The 15,318-nt window shown below is 41.3% G+C and overlaps 2 protein-coding genes across 3 annotated transcripts in view; both read left to right on the forward strand.

Annotated features, from left to right (window-relative positions):
• Window positions 1-2,151: 2,151 nt before the first annotated feature.
• On the forward strand, window positions 2,152-11,004 carry OTUD6B (OTU deubiquitinase 6B). 2 transcript variants are annotated; one of them, XM_015855967.2, is made up of 7 exons: window positions 2,152-2,323; window positions 3,377-3,531; window positions 5,616-5,711; window positions 6,258-6,570; window positions 7,288-7,346; window positions 8,531-8,637; window positions 8,893-11,004. In XM_015855967.2, exons 1-7 carry the CDS (start codon window positions 2,233-2,235, stop codon window positions 8,975-8,977), a joined length of 906 nt encoding a protein of 301 aa, XP_015711453.1. In that variant the 5' UTR covers window positions 2,152-2,232; the 3' UTR covers window positions 8,978-11,004. The 2 variants fall into 2 exon arrangements, with proteins under 2 accessions (XP_015711453.1, XP_015711452.1); XM_015855966.2 differs by having other exon boundaries at window positions 2,153-2,323; window positions 7,285-7,346.
• Window positions 11,005-12,838: 1,834 nt separating this feature from the next.
• SLC26A7 (solute carrier family 26 member 7) overlaps window positions 12,839-15,318 on the forward strand; it is a 78,870-nt gene continuing 76,390 nt past the window's right edge. Inside the window, exon 1 of the mRNA XM_015855986.2 lies at window positions 12,839-13,331. The gene's annotated coding sequence lies outside the window, so the exon portion shown is untranslated. The remainder of the gene's footprint in view (window positions 13,332-15,318) is intronic.

The following is a 15,318-nucleotide window of genomic DNA, read 5'->3' on the forward strand; positions in this document are numbered from 1 at the left end:
ATCCAAGGTAACCCTCAGTCACGGATTTCAGCAACTATCTTGTCAATACTGAGATACATTTCAAAACTGCCCCCTAATTCTGAAAATGTCTAGTAAGACAATATGCTTAGTACAAATAATCTTATAATTACCAGCGGCTTGGATGGGAAAATTGAGTTTCTCTTTATGAAATAAAGTAGGTTTTTCTATTAGAAAGGGCCATTATGAAAATCCAGTCTGATTTCTTCTGAGAGAACTTAGGAAGCATTTCTTGCATGGAGCCCGTACTTTACAGTTGATCTAATCATATCTCTAAGGAAGCACCCACAAGTCCTGATTTAAAGACTTGTGTGACAGTGAACCTATCATACCCTAAAGTGCTCCACAATTAGCACAATTAGTTACCTCAGATTTTAGTTCTCTCCTTTTATTTTTATTTATTTATTTATTTTCATTTCAGCTTCTAGTCAATAGAATTTATTATGAGCTTATTGTTAAACTACTCTTTCTGCCCACAAATTGCAATTAGCCAAACTGAGCTTAGACACAGTAAGGCTTTATTTAAGCATTTGATTTATGTGTTAGAGAGGAAAAAGGCATAGATTTTTGTTTTGGAGGGTGGGGTGAAAATGCATGTACATAATCCTGATGTACATGGTCCTATAAACATCCTTGAGGAGCCAGGGATCCTGGAGCAAACAGGTAGGGAACATCAGGGCCCTTGGCACAGACAGGGAGAGCAGTGGCACATATACAGCCCTGGCAATCCCACAGAGACATCATGACTGCAGATCCCATGACGACAGTTTCCTCAAATTCAGAATTTAGTCCCTTTGAAACATGTTTTCTAGACAGATTGCAGACTTTGCCCTCTGCCCCCAAAGCTATAAGTATGCTTTGTGATCACAGAGAGCCTTACTTTCTCAGGTCTCAGCCTTCTGTTGTCTGGTTGTTTTTCTCTTGCTTAGCTACTGCAGCTGCTTTCCTTTGGCATGTTCTGAGGAGTCTTTCTCATAGCTTCTGATGTGTTTTTTCAATGATTCATTCACACTTTTGAATCTTCTATTTTCAACCTGTTCCGGTATTTTCAAGCCCTTTGTTGCTATCCCACATTACACTCCACAATAGTTGTCTGGTACCAACCACCAGTTCAAAGATCAGGTTATCACAACAGGTTGATAACCACACAGGTCAGGATCGAGGCCTTGAGAAGTTGGAATTAAGCCTGCTAGCCATGGCAATGATCTTAGTAATTCTCATTCTGTTGCATGGCAGCAAAAGAATTTGCTCTCTCACAGAATCACAGATCACAGAATCACAGAATGACCCGGGTTGGAAGCGACCTCAAGGATCATGTAGTTCCAACCCCCTGCCAGGCAGGGCCACCAAACATACACATTTACTAGATCAGGTTGCCCAGGGCCCCGTCCAACCTGGCCTTGAACACCTCCAAGGATGGGGCATCCACAACCTCCCTGGGCAGCATGTTCCAGGGCCTAACCACTCTCCTAATGAAGAACTTTCCCCTAACATCCAACCTAAATCTTCCCTCTTTTAACTTAAAGCCATTTCCCCGTGTCCTGCTATTGTCAGCCCTTTCGAAGAGTTTACTCCCCTCCTGGGTGTAAGTTCCCTTCAGGTACTGAAAGGCTGCAATGAGGTCACCCCGCAACCTTCTCTTCTCCAGGCTGAACAAACCCAACTCCCTCACCCTGTCCTCATAGGGGAGGTGCTCCAGCCCCCTGATCATCTTCGTGGCCCTCCTCTGGACCCTTTCCAAAATCTCCATGTCTTTTTTGTACTGAGGGCTCCACACCTGGGCAAGAGTCTTGGACGAAAGACTCTCTCACGCTTAATGGAGGGTCTAATACCCTCCAATCCAACACTGACTTCAGTTCCTTTGAGGGGTGTTCAAATATGTGTGACCTGAGGACTGCATTGGTATTCCACTGGAGCAGATCTTAATGCAACAGCGTGCAGGCCGCTGTTCTCTGCGGGTGAAAATGTACAGCTAATAGCGGCAGCTCTGCTGAAAAATACCATTTTGTGGCTGCGAGCTTGCTCTATCAAACAGCACTATTATCTGCTGTGCTCTATCTGCTGTACTTCTCATGGACACAGATAGGAGGCATAACTCTCAGGCCCACAACCAGACGCGGGCGGAGGGCGGGGCCGGGCGGCGCTGCCGGAAGCACGCGGCTCCCGCCGGGGTCGGGCTGAGGGCGTCCGGTGGGCGCGGGCCTGCGGGAGCCCATGGAGGGCTCCGAGGACGAGGAGGCGGAGGCCGGCGGGCCGCTGCAGCAGCTCGTGAAGCGGCAGCGTAGGGAGAAGCGCGAGCTGCAAGGTGAGGCGGGCCGGGTTCGAGAGCAGGAGGGAACGGCCTGCCCGCTCGGGCGGCTTGTGGGGCGACCTGCAGCGAGAGAGGCCGAAGGGACTGCAGCGGTGGGGGCCTGGCGTTGTAAAGGGAGATGCTCTTTTCTGAGGCACTGCAGAAGTGTTTGCCGAAGGGACCCGGGTGCCCGCATGGCCGCGTCTCATCGCTCACGCCCGTCCGGCCGCGGTGACGGCGGTGACTGCAGTGTGCTATTGCAGCTCCAAAGGCCAATTGCATCCTGCGCTGCACCACAAGAGGGGTGGCCAGCAGGGATGGGGAGGGGATTGTCCCCCTCTGCTCTGCCCTTGTGGGGCCACATCTGGAGTACTGTGTCCAGGTCTGGAGATCCCAGCACAGCAAGATGTGGAACTATTGGAGCAGGACCACAGGAGGGCCACTAAGATGATATAGGGCTGTTGCTCTTCTTCTGTGAGGAAAGACTGAAGGAGCTGGGCTTGTTTACCTTGGAGAAAGCTCCAGAGAGATCTTGTAGCCTTCCAGTACTTGATGGGAGCTTATAAACAAGGGGGAGACTGACTTTTTATGCAGGTCGATACTGATAGAACAAAAAGTGCTTTTGAACTAAAAGAGGGGAGATTCAGATTGATTGTGAGGGGAAAGTTTGTCACTGAGAGGGTGGTGATGTTCTGCCACAGCTGCCCAGAGAAACTGTGGGTGCCCCATCCCTGGAGGCATTCAACACCAGGTTGGATGCGGCCCTGGGCAGCCCGGTCTGCTGGGTGGCAGCCCTGCACACAACAGGGGAGCCTGCTTGAATTACTCCTTGAGTACCATTCTGCTTTCCATAATAGTGCCGTAGTACACTTCACATGCCATGATTTCAACTGTTAAGAAATATATATGTAATTTAAAATGTGAAAAGTGTGATCTGCAGCCTGATATCTGAACTGTTAAAGCATTCTGATATCTTGAGATATGTAATTTTTTTATTTATAGCTAGCAGTCCTTTAGGCCATGACTCTAGAGTTGCTGTAATGTTTTGTCACACTGCTTATTTAACAGCAAAAATTCAAGGCATGAAAAATGCTGTTCCCAAGAATGATAAAAAGAGGCGAAAACAGCTGGCTGAAGAAGTCGCCAAACTAGAGGCGGAACTTGAACAGAAGCACAAGGAGGAATTAAAGCAGCTGAAGGAAGCTATGCCTGAGCAGAATAAGGTATATTCCTTAACTTCAGCTGAAGTTGCATGCATGCAATTTGTGTTCAGACTTCTTTAACTTTTTAAAAGATTGACTAATGTGCAATAGTTTTTTAAAGCATTTCTCCTTTTCCTCGCAGTATTTCCTTGCAGTAGCTTCTGTAATCTTTGATGCTGATTGAGCAAACATTACTGGAAGAAGCACTTAGTTGTGTTCTTACTGGTGAACAGCATTTGGTTTTGCTCTTAAGGCTGAGTTAATAGCTCAGTCTTATTAATAAATAACAAGGACTATAAAAGTACATATTATATTGTCATTCTGATTACCGTAAGTAGTAGGCTACTCGAGTATTGGACTGGTGGACCTCAGTAGGCAATTGAAAAGTGTCTTTTGATTGGCCTTGCAATTCTGGCAACAGTGCAGGTGACATTCTTCTTTTGCAAATACATTTTTTGTAGTCATGAGAGTTCTTACTTTACTGGGGTGTATTAAAAAGAGTGTGTCCAGCAGGTCAAAGGAGGTGATCCTCCCCCTCTACTCTGCCCTGGTGAGGCCTCATCTGGAATATTGTGTCCAGTTCTGGGCTCCCCAGTACAAAAAAGACAGGAATCTTTTGGAAAGAGTCCAGCGGAGGGCCACTAAGATAGTGAAGGGACTGGAGCATCTTGAAGGGACTGGAGGAGAGACTTAGGGAACTGGGTCTGTTTAGCCTTGAGAAAAGAAGGCTGAGAGGGGACTTGATTCAGGTTTATAAATACCTGAGGTGTGGGAGCCATAGTGGTGAGGCTGGTCTCTTTTCAGTAGTGCGTGGGGACAGGACGAGGGGTAATGGGATGAAAGTACAGCACAGGAAGTTCCGCACGAATGTGCGGAAGAACTTCTTTACAGTGAGGGTGATGGAGCACTGGAACAGGCTGCCCAGGGAGGTGGTGGAGTCTCCTCTGGAGATATTTAAGACCCGCCTGGACGCCTACCTGTGTGACATGGTGTAGGGAGCCTGCTTTGGCAGGGGGGTTGGACTCGATGATCTCTAGAGGTCCCTTCCAACCCCTACAATTCTGTGATTCTGTGACTTAAGTGCTACTATTAGGCCATGTTGGCAGTGTAGCTACTTCAGTGTTTCCAGTGCGCTGTTCAGTGGCAAACCACTTAATTTTTGACAGAGGCTTAGTATTATTCTGGTTTAACTGCAGGAAATACTGACAAGTAAACTACATACAAGCATTCAATTCAATAATTTATAAAAATTAACCTATGTTTTAGCAATTACTAAATAAAGTGACTGAAACTCCCATTGCAAACAATTCACATTCCATAGACTTGATTCTGTATATCTAGTACTGAAAGGAGCCCCTATTTCTAACATGTACTTGAGTTTAAATGCAGTTGGTACAAGCAGGCCTGTTCATATACTTTCTTCTATCTAAATGGCAGTACAGCTTGCAGCTAAATTGGCACAACATTGGCACAACATGGTTATCTGTGACTGATGCTGTTCTCCTTGCTTATCTGTCTCCTTCAGTGATTTCCTAACTGTGCATCTTTTTGCTATGTAAATCTTGTAAAACAAATAAAAACCTGTCCCTGCAGTGCCTTCTGGATCCAAATGTTTTCTGATTCTTAACTTAAGGAGGAAGTAAGACGTTCTGTCTTAGAAATGTCAGTTCTTTGTCTTTTCCCATTACTACTTAGTCTTTGTTAACAAGGGTGGAGCCTTCTGCTTTGACTAGCACAGAACTTGGTAACAGCTCTCTCGCTGCTTCAGCTTAACGTGTATCTGCAGGTAAGGAGAGGAAAACTCCCCTGCAGCCAGTGAGCTGTGTTCAAGCTTCAGTGTTGAAGCTTGTAAGAAAACATGTGTAGTTGTGCAATTCACAACCATTTTTATTTTGAGATTAAAGGAAGAAGGTAATCAGATGAGTTGGGATGTGAAATGCTGGACTGTGAGCTTTGAGAGGCTTTGTGCTATGCTGATCTTTGTGTAAAGACATTGTAAATATATACTGAGAGCACCTTGAAACAGCTTGAAGTTGTTTTAGGAGATGCTCATCTCAGTTATTTATACTAATAAGAACTTTTAACACTTCTTTTTCTCTTTTCAGATAGATTCTATAGCTGATGGGGTTGCAAATTTCGAGCTTGAGGGACAGGAGCAGCAGATTCAGCATCCTCGAATATCAAAAGCACAGAAGAGACGGGTATGATGTAACATCAAAACATTTTACAAATAATTAAGTTCCTCTCATTTAAAATAAACTGTAGTAACTAGTAATGATTTTACAGGGGATGCTACCTGGCTTATTCAGGTAAATCGATTTTGCACCTACTGGGTGCCTTGAAAAATTGTGAAGTTGCTGTGTAGACATATGTAAGTGTATTTAAAATAGCTGCACTTCTTTACATTCATCTGGAAGTCTGAATAGATCAGGAGAGAGAAGACAGGGAAAGAAGAAAACAAATTATCAAAATCAAACCGTTTTGTAACAATTTCACTGCAAGCAGTAATAAAGAAATAAAGTAAAATAACACAGGGATATGTGGAAAGGATGAAAGTAATAGAACATCACAGATTCAACAAAAGAACCTTAATAATAAAGTTCTTGTAAATTTGTGAGTTTGGGGTTTCATAAACTTCAATGTACTGAGAAAACATTTCAATTAAAGAGTTACAACTACTAAGTGAAGATCTGTACAGACATATCCTGCAGTCTAATACTTGATACAATTTATGTTTACAATCAAAGGAAAAAAAAGCTGCCTTGGAGAAAGAAAGAGAAGAACGAATAGCTGAAGCTGAGATAGAAAATTTAACAGGAGCAAGGCATCTTGAAAGTCAGAAGCTTGCCTCCTTGTTGGCAGCAAGGCACTTGGAGATTAAACAGATTCCTTCAGATGGCCATTGCATGTACAGAGCTATTGAAGACCAGCTCAAGGATCACCACAATTCCTGGACTGTTGCAACTCTGAGAAATCAAACAGCGAAGTATATTCAAAGTCACTTTGATGACTTCCTGCCATTTCTTACAAACCCCAATACTGGAGACATGTATAGCAAAGGTAAGAGTTGTAGCATAAAAGACTTTAGAAAACATTATAGTTATTTCTGAGAATTCTTGCCGTCAGTTACAGCTGAGATGTGACTAACTTGTTATATATTTGTTCCTGAACTTCATTAGTTTATTGGTTCTTCTGTGTTCTAAGTGCTGTAGAAGTTAACAACTGTTTGGCTAATCTGGAATTTAAAAAACAACAGCTGAACTACATGCAGTTACAAGATACTAAAACCTTATCAGACTCACATAAGACTTAAGCATAATACCTGCTTTCATATTCTATTCTAGACTCTCACAACAAGAAGTTTTGAAACACATATGCAATTTCATGCTTTTTGTTACTAACAGTTCCTGGAATAAAAAGCTGAAAATGTAAACTTCTTTTTTCCCCCACACCTTTCCTTATTCCTGTTTTCAGTCTTCATTTTTCTTTCCAAAACAAGTTACGCTTTTCCTTTTTTTTCTGTCCTCTGTTGCTTTTCTTTTTGTTTTACCTTCAGGGACTGTTTGGTGGCCCTGCCAGGCAGAGGGTTGGAACTTCAGGATCCTTGAGTTCCCTTCCAACCCAGGTCATTCTGTGATTCTGTGACCGTATATATTTTCCTGTGTTTGGACTGTTTAGGTTCCAGTTGTTCACTGTACAACCATTATTTTTCCTCTATTGCTTGTTCTCAGAGGAGAGGACTACTAATAGTTGTCTTTTTTTCATTCTCCACAGAAGAATTTGAAAAATACTGTGATGATATAGCAAATACGGCTGCATGGGGTGGCCAACTGGAAGTAAGTATTATATTCACTCAGTTCATAGTATCGAGGTATCTTCAAAAAAGGACTTCTTAGGTAGGAAACTGTGCCTGTAGGCACAGGGAAACAGATTTATAATTTTCTTCTGTGGTTATAATTTTCCCCATGCCAGCATTTTTGTTGGTCTTCTGATGTTTGGTTTGACAATGTAACAGGTAAAGAATTCAGTAGCTTAAAATGTTGTTAGAAAGAATCACAGTAGGGTTAGGGGAAGACTAGGTCTTAAGGGGAAGAAAGCATTTTCTTGTGCAAGCTGGTGGTAAGTGTAGTGTGATCAGTTTTGGGCACCTCAGTACAGACAGAACATGGAGGTGCAGGAGCAGGTCCAAAAAAGGGCAACAAGGCTTGTGAAGGGCTTGGAGAATATGGTCTACGAGGAGAGACTGAAGGAACTGGGGCTGTTCAGTCTGGGGAAAAGGAAGCTGAGGGGAGACCTGATTGCTCTCTTCCAATACCTGAAAGGTGCTGACAACAAGAGCAAGGCTGGTCGCTTCTTATTGGTGACGGGTGACAGGACAAGGGGAAATGGCTTCAAGTTGTGTCAGGGTAACTTTATGTGGGATATCAGGAAAAACTTCTTTACAGAAAGGATTGTAAGCACTGGAATAGGCTCCTTAGGGAGATGGTTGAGTCACCATCCCTGGATGTGTTTAAAAACAGTTTGGATGTGGTGCTCAGGGACATGATTTAGCGGAGGGTTGTTAGAGTTAGGGTAGGATGGTTAGGTTGTGGTTGGACTTGTTGATCTTAAGGTCTTTTTCAACCTAAGCAATTCAATGATTCTATAACAGTTGGACTAGATGATCTTGGAGGTCTTTTCCAACCTCAATGTTTCTATGATTCTATGGTAACAAAGCTAACTGTAGTGAAGCTATGTTGGATTTTTGTAATAAGCTTTGAGGTCTTAGTTTATGGCCTTTTTTTTTTTTTACTGCTTTCTGTAAGACTAGTTATTACTGTAGCTAGCGCAGTGTTGTCTGTTTCTATTAAGACAATAAATAAGGCAATGTAGCTATTTTGCTTTTTAATAAAACTTAGTTTCTAACAAAGTCTGAAACATTATAATTAAACTCTTGTTTGATAGAATGAAATAGGAAGCCTGTTTCCCACTTGGATTTAATTGTATTGCTGAATGGTGTGGGGTTTTTTTTGCCTTACAGCTAAGGGCTTTGTCACACATTCTGCAAACACCTATTGAGGTAGTGCAGATGGATTCCCCTTCTATTGTTGTTGGTGAAGAATATTCAGGCAAACCAATAATACTTGTGTAAGTATGTAATTTTATCCATTCTTAAAATTCTTACAAACATAATAAAACTTTTTTTATCATTCAGAGCTTATGTCAGTCTGTGTCTGAAAGTCACCAACATTAAAACCCGCCTTTATTAATACTCTGTTGCTGTTTTTTTAATGACCATTTATTTGTCTGTGCTAAAACATGAACTTATTCAGACTGTGCTGTTAGTGTTTGACATGCAGTATATTTTAGTTAAACTAAATATTTGTTTTCTAACTTTTTCAGGTATATGAGACATGCTTATGGATTAGGAGAACATTACAATTCTGTAAAACTTCTAACAGACGCAACTACAGAAAATGGCAGCTAGTATTAAAAAATCCACATTGGTAACAGTGGCATCTTGATATGTTGGGCTCCAGACAATTCTTATACGGACTCGAATGTAAAACTACCTGGAATGGATAAAAATATGAAGATATACGAGGCTTTGCTGGGAATCATAAACACCTCGTGATTTGAAACAGAGCAACAAAAAATTCTGACCACCACAGTACTTGGGAACTTGTTGATATTAATCATTTTTGTGAAATCTCTAAAATGGTGACTGTGTAGGTCAGAACTCTTTTTCTGTCAGTTGGTTGGTTTGTTTTTCTTTTCATAGAACTTCATCTCATGCCACGGTGAAAACGCTCAGCAGCAAATGGTTAATCTGCAATATACTAAAGAATTAAGGTTACTAGAAAGGTTTCTGTTACATTATTTCTCGGAGAAATTCATGATCACGGAAGAGTTGAGGACTTCAAAATAATTTATTTGTTTAGATTGGTGGAGTATTCTTTGATGCATTTTAGTTCCATCAGAAATTGGCTTTAATACGATAGTAGGGATCCCCTTTATTTGGGCAGAGAAGAGCTTGACTGAAGAAGTCACAAAAAGTGTCTTAAACTTTTACAGACTTGATCAAGTTTTTTACCAGGATCTGAGGGCTTCACTTTTATTTTGCAGTAGGAATACTTGATGCTATTCCTAGTACTGAATCTCTTAGGTAGGGAATTGTTGTTGATGACTGCACACCGTAACATGGACGAGTCAGCTGTGCTGTTCATCTTTCATCTGTGTATTTGATGGTGCAGAAATCTTACAAGCAGTTCCTCAGTTTCCTTAGTTCAGGTAGTGAGACTTACCTGAACTCATCATGTATGGATCTGCTGATCTACGCGTGGCCTAAAATGCAGTATTTTATATGGCTTAAAACAGCTGGTTGCATACAAGTGCAAAAATCACCACCTTCTGTTTCATCAGTAACTTGAAGGGTGATATGCAAAATTTATATTTTCCTTATGCACAGAGAAGACTTGAAAGGTTTGTTTTTTTTTTTAAATCATTTATCTTTTTACATTGGGAAGGTAGTTTTTTGTCCTGTGGTTGCTCTAATTATGACTTCAAAACTGGCAGCAAACTGTTGCAATCAGTTGTTTTTTAACAATAGAAGCGTTGTTCTTTAAGCTGTAGCCAGTAACATCATAATTGTCTGCATTATTTTAGTGCTAGTAGATTGCTTTGAAGAAAAGCAGTTCTTGTCAGATCTAAACACAAATGCCCTCAATTGAAGGTTATGGGGTAACAGTACACATATTGTAATCCTTTGGTGAATTTAGCAGGTGGATTGATGTTCCTAGGACTTAAGAATTGCAAATCTGCTCTTAATCAAATAGATCTACGTTCACTTTATGGATCAGGTTATGTCTGAATTAAAGCACTTTGAGAGAGGGAAAAGTACAAATAAAAAAGCAGTCATAGCAGAGGTCTATGGGTGGCAGAGAGGTGCTGGTTGAATAACCAGAACACATATTAAGAGTTGTTGAGAATGGTTTAGATAACCATGTATTATCAAGATCAAGAATTTGCTGCATCCTTATTTATAAGATACATATAGCAAATATCGCACTGTTTACAGCAGCTCTTCTATTGCAGAAGTTGATTTACTACTTTGCCTGTATGAAACCACGGTTTTAATTTCCAACAAAAAAAGTCAGGTGTTATTGTGAAAAAGACACCCCCTATTCATAACACCACTATCAATTTTGCTAAAAATATTAATAACAAATAGTGTTATCAATGCTGCTTAAAATCGGCATGATACAAAATGCATACGCTGCTTCTCATAGATACCTTGTGAAAGAAGTTCTTTGGTTTGTTGGGTTCCCATTGTTGTTTTTACATTGACAGAGGAAAATGTCAGAATCCTGGAATGCCTGTACTAACAGTTTGTGCTGTTTATTATGTTTACAAATCTGTATAAAGAAAAAGAATGTTTTAATAGAGTGAGCAAAAGATCCTTGCTCGCGCTTTGTGGACTTTGCCAAAATGTAATAAATTGGTTTATATGTGGCAGTTTTTGTTGTGGTCGCTTCTAATTCTGTACGTGAATTTTACATAGTCAGGTATAGTAAGAACATAAGAGATAAATAACAAGTCCCTCAGAATGGAAAGGCACTGTGGCTTCAGAAACATGAAATCACCTTTCACCTGATTTTTACTACTTAGTTATCACCAGGAACACACAGGTCTCACAGTCTCGTGCGGGCTGGAAGGGACCTTAGAGAACATCGAGTCCAGTCCCCGGGATTCAAGCCTCGTGTGTAGCAGAGCAGTGCTTCTACCACTTGCGCCACAGGGGGGATTCAAACCCGGGCCTCCGGTGTTGCAAGCGGCACTTCTACCACTGCGCCACCGGAGGTCCCTTTCAAGTCAAATGAATCTGATTTTGTGTATTGCTGTGCTGTGTGGAAGTGACATATTCAGGGCTGCAGCAGCCATCATACACAAGGCATGGATTCTAGGGGTAATGGGATGAAACTACAGCATAGGAAGTTCCGCACGAATGTGCGCAAGAAATTCTTTACAGTGAGGGTGACGGAGCACTGGAACAGGCTGCCCAGGGAGGTGGTGGAGTCTCCTTCTCTGGAGATATTCAAGACCTGTCTGGACGCCTACCTGTGTGACATGGTGTAGGGAGCCTGCTTTGGCAGGGGGGTTGGACTCGATGATCTCTAGAGGTCCTTTCCAACCCCTACAATTCTGTGATTCTGTGATCCCAAGTGCCCCAGAGCCACCTTGAAGGCTTTTGTGAGAGTGGGTGTGAGGATGTCCCACCTGCATCATCTGGTTAGTCCAAAAGGCAACATATCAGGTGGTATTTTTCTTGTAAGCCATGCAGTTGTTGTCTGTGCAACTTCTTATTTTTAGTTCTCAGACACAAGCTGCCCTTTATCTTCCAGCTGATCTCCTGTGATGCATTTATTGATGACAAGCAGCCTGTGTTGATTACTTAATCTATGTAAGCAGCTGAGCAGACTTAAAAATAGGACCTGAAATGTAAAAGGCATTTTCTCTGCTTTCTTTGGCTCTGGGAAGAGCACTAACCCACCAGTTCCTTTGTTTTGAGGAACTAATAAAAGCAGCAGATGGGTTATGATTAATCACAAGAGGCATATGGTATAGGTACTTTCAGATACAATTAAAATCTCAGCAACTGCCCCTGTATGTTATAAATAGGTGTATCATAAGAAGAACTGTTAATGGACCAAAGACTAGTAAAATCACAAATAAAACCAGGTAATCTCTGTGTTCCAAATTAAACACATTAGGTGTATTGACTGAAAAGCTGTAAAATTAGCCTAGAGGCAGCAAATGAAGCCAGAAGCGTGTTTTCCAGAAACAAAGCGATCACTGGTGGGTCATGTGCTTCTCCACAGGTTCTATTTTCCTGCTAAAATATGGTTCTAAAAAAGGGGAAAGAAACTGAGACAGGTGTTTGCCACAGTGACTGCTTTTACTGGCCCATAATTTCCTTAATAATATGAAAAATATTTATAGACAGGCAAGAAGTTGGAGAATAGAGTAAGAACGTTTTAAACCCTACTTGCAAAATGGCACTGTTTGGAAAATGAAAAAGATCTTCAAGGAAAATTAAATACCTGTTATACTGAAAGTTTACTTTTTCTGCTTTAGTTGTGGCTATCACAGAACAAGTTTTGTTTGCTTTGTAAAAGAGAAGAAACTGGATGTCATGCTTCTGATAGTGCGCTCCGTTCTTGCAGACTCTTATTTCTAAAGGAGTGATAACTTTCCCCTACATAACAGAGAGCCTCCCCCTCCAGTGCAAGGACATGTAACAAACACTGTGATAAAGGCATCTCTCTGCTTGGATGGCTTTTAGTTTCCATTGTCTTCAGTGACATAGCCTTGATGGCGTCAGTAGGAATAGTGCTGCAGTAGTTGTTGGGTGTTTTTTGTTTTGCTTTGTTATGGTTGTTTTTTAATTAAAAGGAGCTCTTAACAGGACAGTCCCTTCAGAAAACTGTCTTAGCTATTGATAATGGAAGCCTGCGGACCATTGCAGATCTAGGATGTTGTCATAAAGATGGACTAGCGTGTGTTGGGCACAGGCAGCTGAGAGGTGAGGAGGAGGAGGAGGGTTGTGCTCTGCCAGGAAGAGCAGCTCAGGTGCGCAGTGCCGTGTGCTGTGGGACCAGGACCAGCCTGTTCACAGCTTGTGGGTCAGGGTCAGGGAGGTGGCTACACACCAGCCAGTATAAAAGGGGAGACATGCAAGGCCTTCGGAACAACTGGGTGACCCTCTAAGTGCCTTTTGAAGAACCTGCAGGACCAACCAGAAGTTCCTTGGTTGCAGGCACTGCAATCAGATTCCATCACTGGTAAGTTGATTGCATGCTCAGCTTCTCGAGGACTGCAGCACACCCACATGACCTATTTCTGTCCATCAGCATGTTGACGTTGGAATTCAAGGCATTAGAATTTTGATGATTGACAAGCAACATGAGCACCACCATTTTCCAGGATGCACTTTTTCCCCTGCATTCCTAACGTAATATTTGAGAACTTCTCTAATTGTGCTTCCTACAGGCTTGACTAGATAATGTATTCAGTTATTAGCTCAGTTTCTGCCTAGACAAAAACACTTGAAAGTGCAGATAGCAAATGTGTGTTTAATAAAGACACGCTGAAAACTACAAAGATTAGCAAAACATGGCTGTATTTTTCAGACATAAAAAAATGTTTTTACAGGCAGGAGTTTAATAATTAAAAATGTATTGTTTAAACAAGGTCAAATGTAATTACTTCCGATGTCATTTTTCTCATGTAAACAATTCACAGTTGTTTTCCTGGCTTTTCCATATAACAGTTACATTTTCCATTTACTTTGTTTGCCTTGACTCCCAGGAGAAACAAGCATATTGTAAATCACCATTCCTTTACAGAAGTTCCCTTGTTCACTTCATGCCTCCAGTACAAAATACAGGGCAAAATTAGGTCAACCTGAATGATCATTAGTTGCTACTGTTAGTCAGGAACATGTGATGACCCAACAGATTTTAGCAGGAAAACCTAAAATATGGATATGATTTTATCTAGTCAGCTACACTTTAATGCACTTTTAATGGGCTAAAAGCCTATAATGGTTCATTTAAATTTAGAAACAAACAAGATTTAATTCCTTTTTATTTCCAATTACAGATGCTCTGAGAGAATAGTATCTATGGAGATGATTTGTCTGTACATACCTGTCTGGGTTTTAATTTTGTTTGCTTTCTAGAAAGTCATAATTTTCAGATGATGATGGATATGCTTTTTTAATTTGTTTGTTCTCAACATCCCACTGTATTTTTCCCCAAGCTCCCTGGGCTCTCCTCAGACGTCTCATTTTATTTTCTTAAAGGAAAGTCTTTCAAGGCTTCTCTTCCTCCTCGTGAATGTTGCCAAATACTTGAGCACTGATAGGAACCTCATCCTCAAAACTCTGATCCTTTCAGAAGAGAATCCTAAAATATAATAGTGACCAAAGAGGAAAGTACTATAAAGTACTATAAAGCGAGATCTACACTGGTGGGTCAAGTGCTTCTCCACAGGTTCTATTTTTCTGCTAAAATATGATTCTAAGAAGGGAAAGAAACCGAGACAAGCTACTGATTCATCTATATCCCGGTCTACTGTGGGATCATCATATATGAGCTGGATGTCACAGCAGACACCAAGTGGAATTTGAAGCAACAGTGCTTTCTCTCCATTAATAACACAAACAACATTGTGGGCGACATTATGAGTATAGCAAGCAGATCCTCTTCTGCTTGGCACTGGTGAGGCTGCAGCTGGAAGAGCAGTCCCAGTTTTGAGTTGATGGGCTCCAGAAGGTTCACCGTAGGGCCATGGAGTTGCCTGTAAGATGAACACAGTGAGACTGAGGGAACTGAGTTTGCTGAGTACAGAGAAGAAGCTACAATCTAAAGAGGACAAACTTATTCATTCAGAATGATACTGATTGGCTGTTTCTAAGGCAGTGGGTTCCTATCATTCCCTTTTATTCCTTCTTTCAACAGAAAAAAAGTTTGCAACATCTAATATCAATAATTGAGCAGTTTGGCTGCTTCCATTTAAAAATTACATTAATTTTACACATTAAAAAGCAATTGAAGGAAGTAGGAGCATGAGGAACAGAACAGATGATCCACAAAATAAAAGCATAAATAATTAAGGGCAGAGGTTCTGTGCAGTATGCTAAGTTAGAGCTCCTCTTCCTTTGCAAAGATTTTAGGAGCACAGAGTCCCTTAAAGCTTCTAATAAGTAGTTCACATATTTTAATCAGACAACCAATCCTCATTTGCTCTGCTAGATTAATCTTGTTG

Source organism: Coturnix japonica, chromosome 2, assembly GCF_001577835.2.
Source record: "Coturnix japonica isolate 7356 chromosome 2, Coturnix japonica 2.1, whole genome shotgun sequence".
In the NCBI taxonomy this organism is placed as follows: Eukaryota; Metazoa; Chordata; class Aves; order Galliformes; family Phasianidae; genus Coturnix; species Coturnix japonica.

What these genes read in the sequence shown, in the direction of transcription:
- OTUD6B (XM_015855966.2), top strand. Translation starts at nt 2,233, where the DNA reads ATGGAGGGCTCCGAGGACGAGGAGGCGGAGGCCGGCGGGCCGCTGCAG. An exon ending in GGAGAAGCGCGAGCTGCAAG is followed by an intron (nt 2,324 to 3,376) that starts GTGAGGCGGGCC and finishes CTTATTTAACAG; the next exon opens with CAAAAATTCAAGGCATGAAA. An exon ending in CAAAAGCACAGAAGAGACGG is followed by an intron (nt 5,712 to 6,257) that starts GTATGATGTAAC and finishes TTACAATCAAAG; the next exon opens with GAAAAAAAAGCTGCCTTGGA.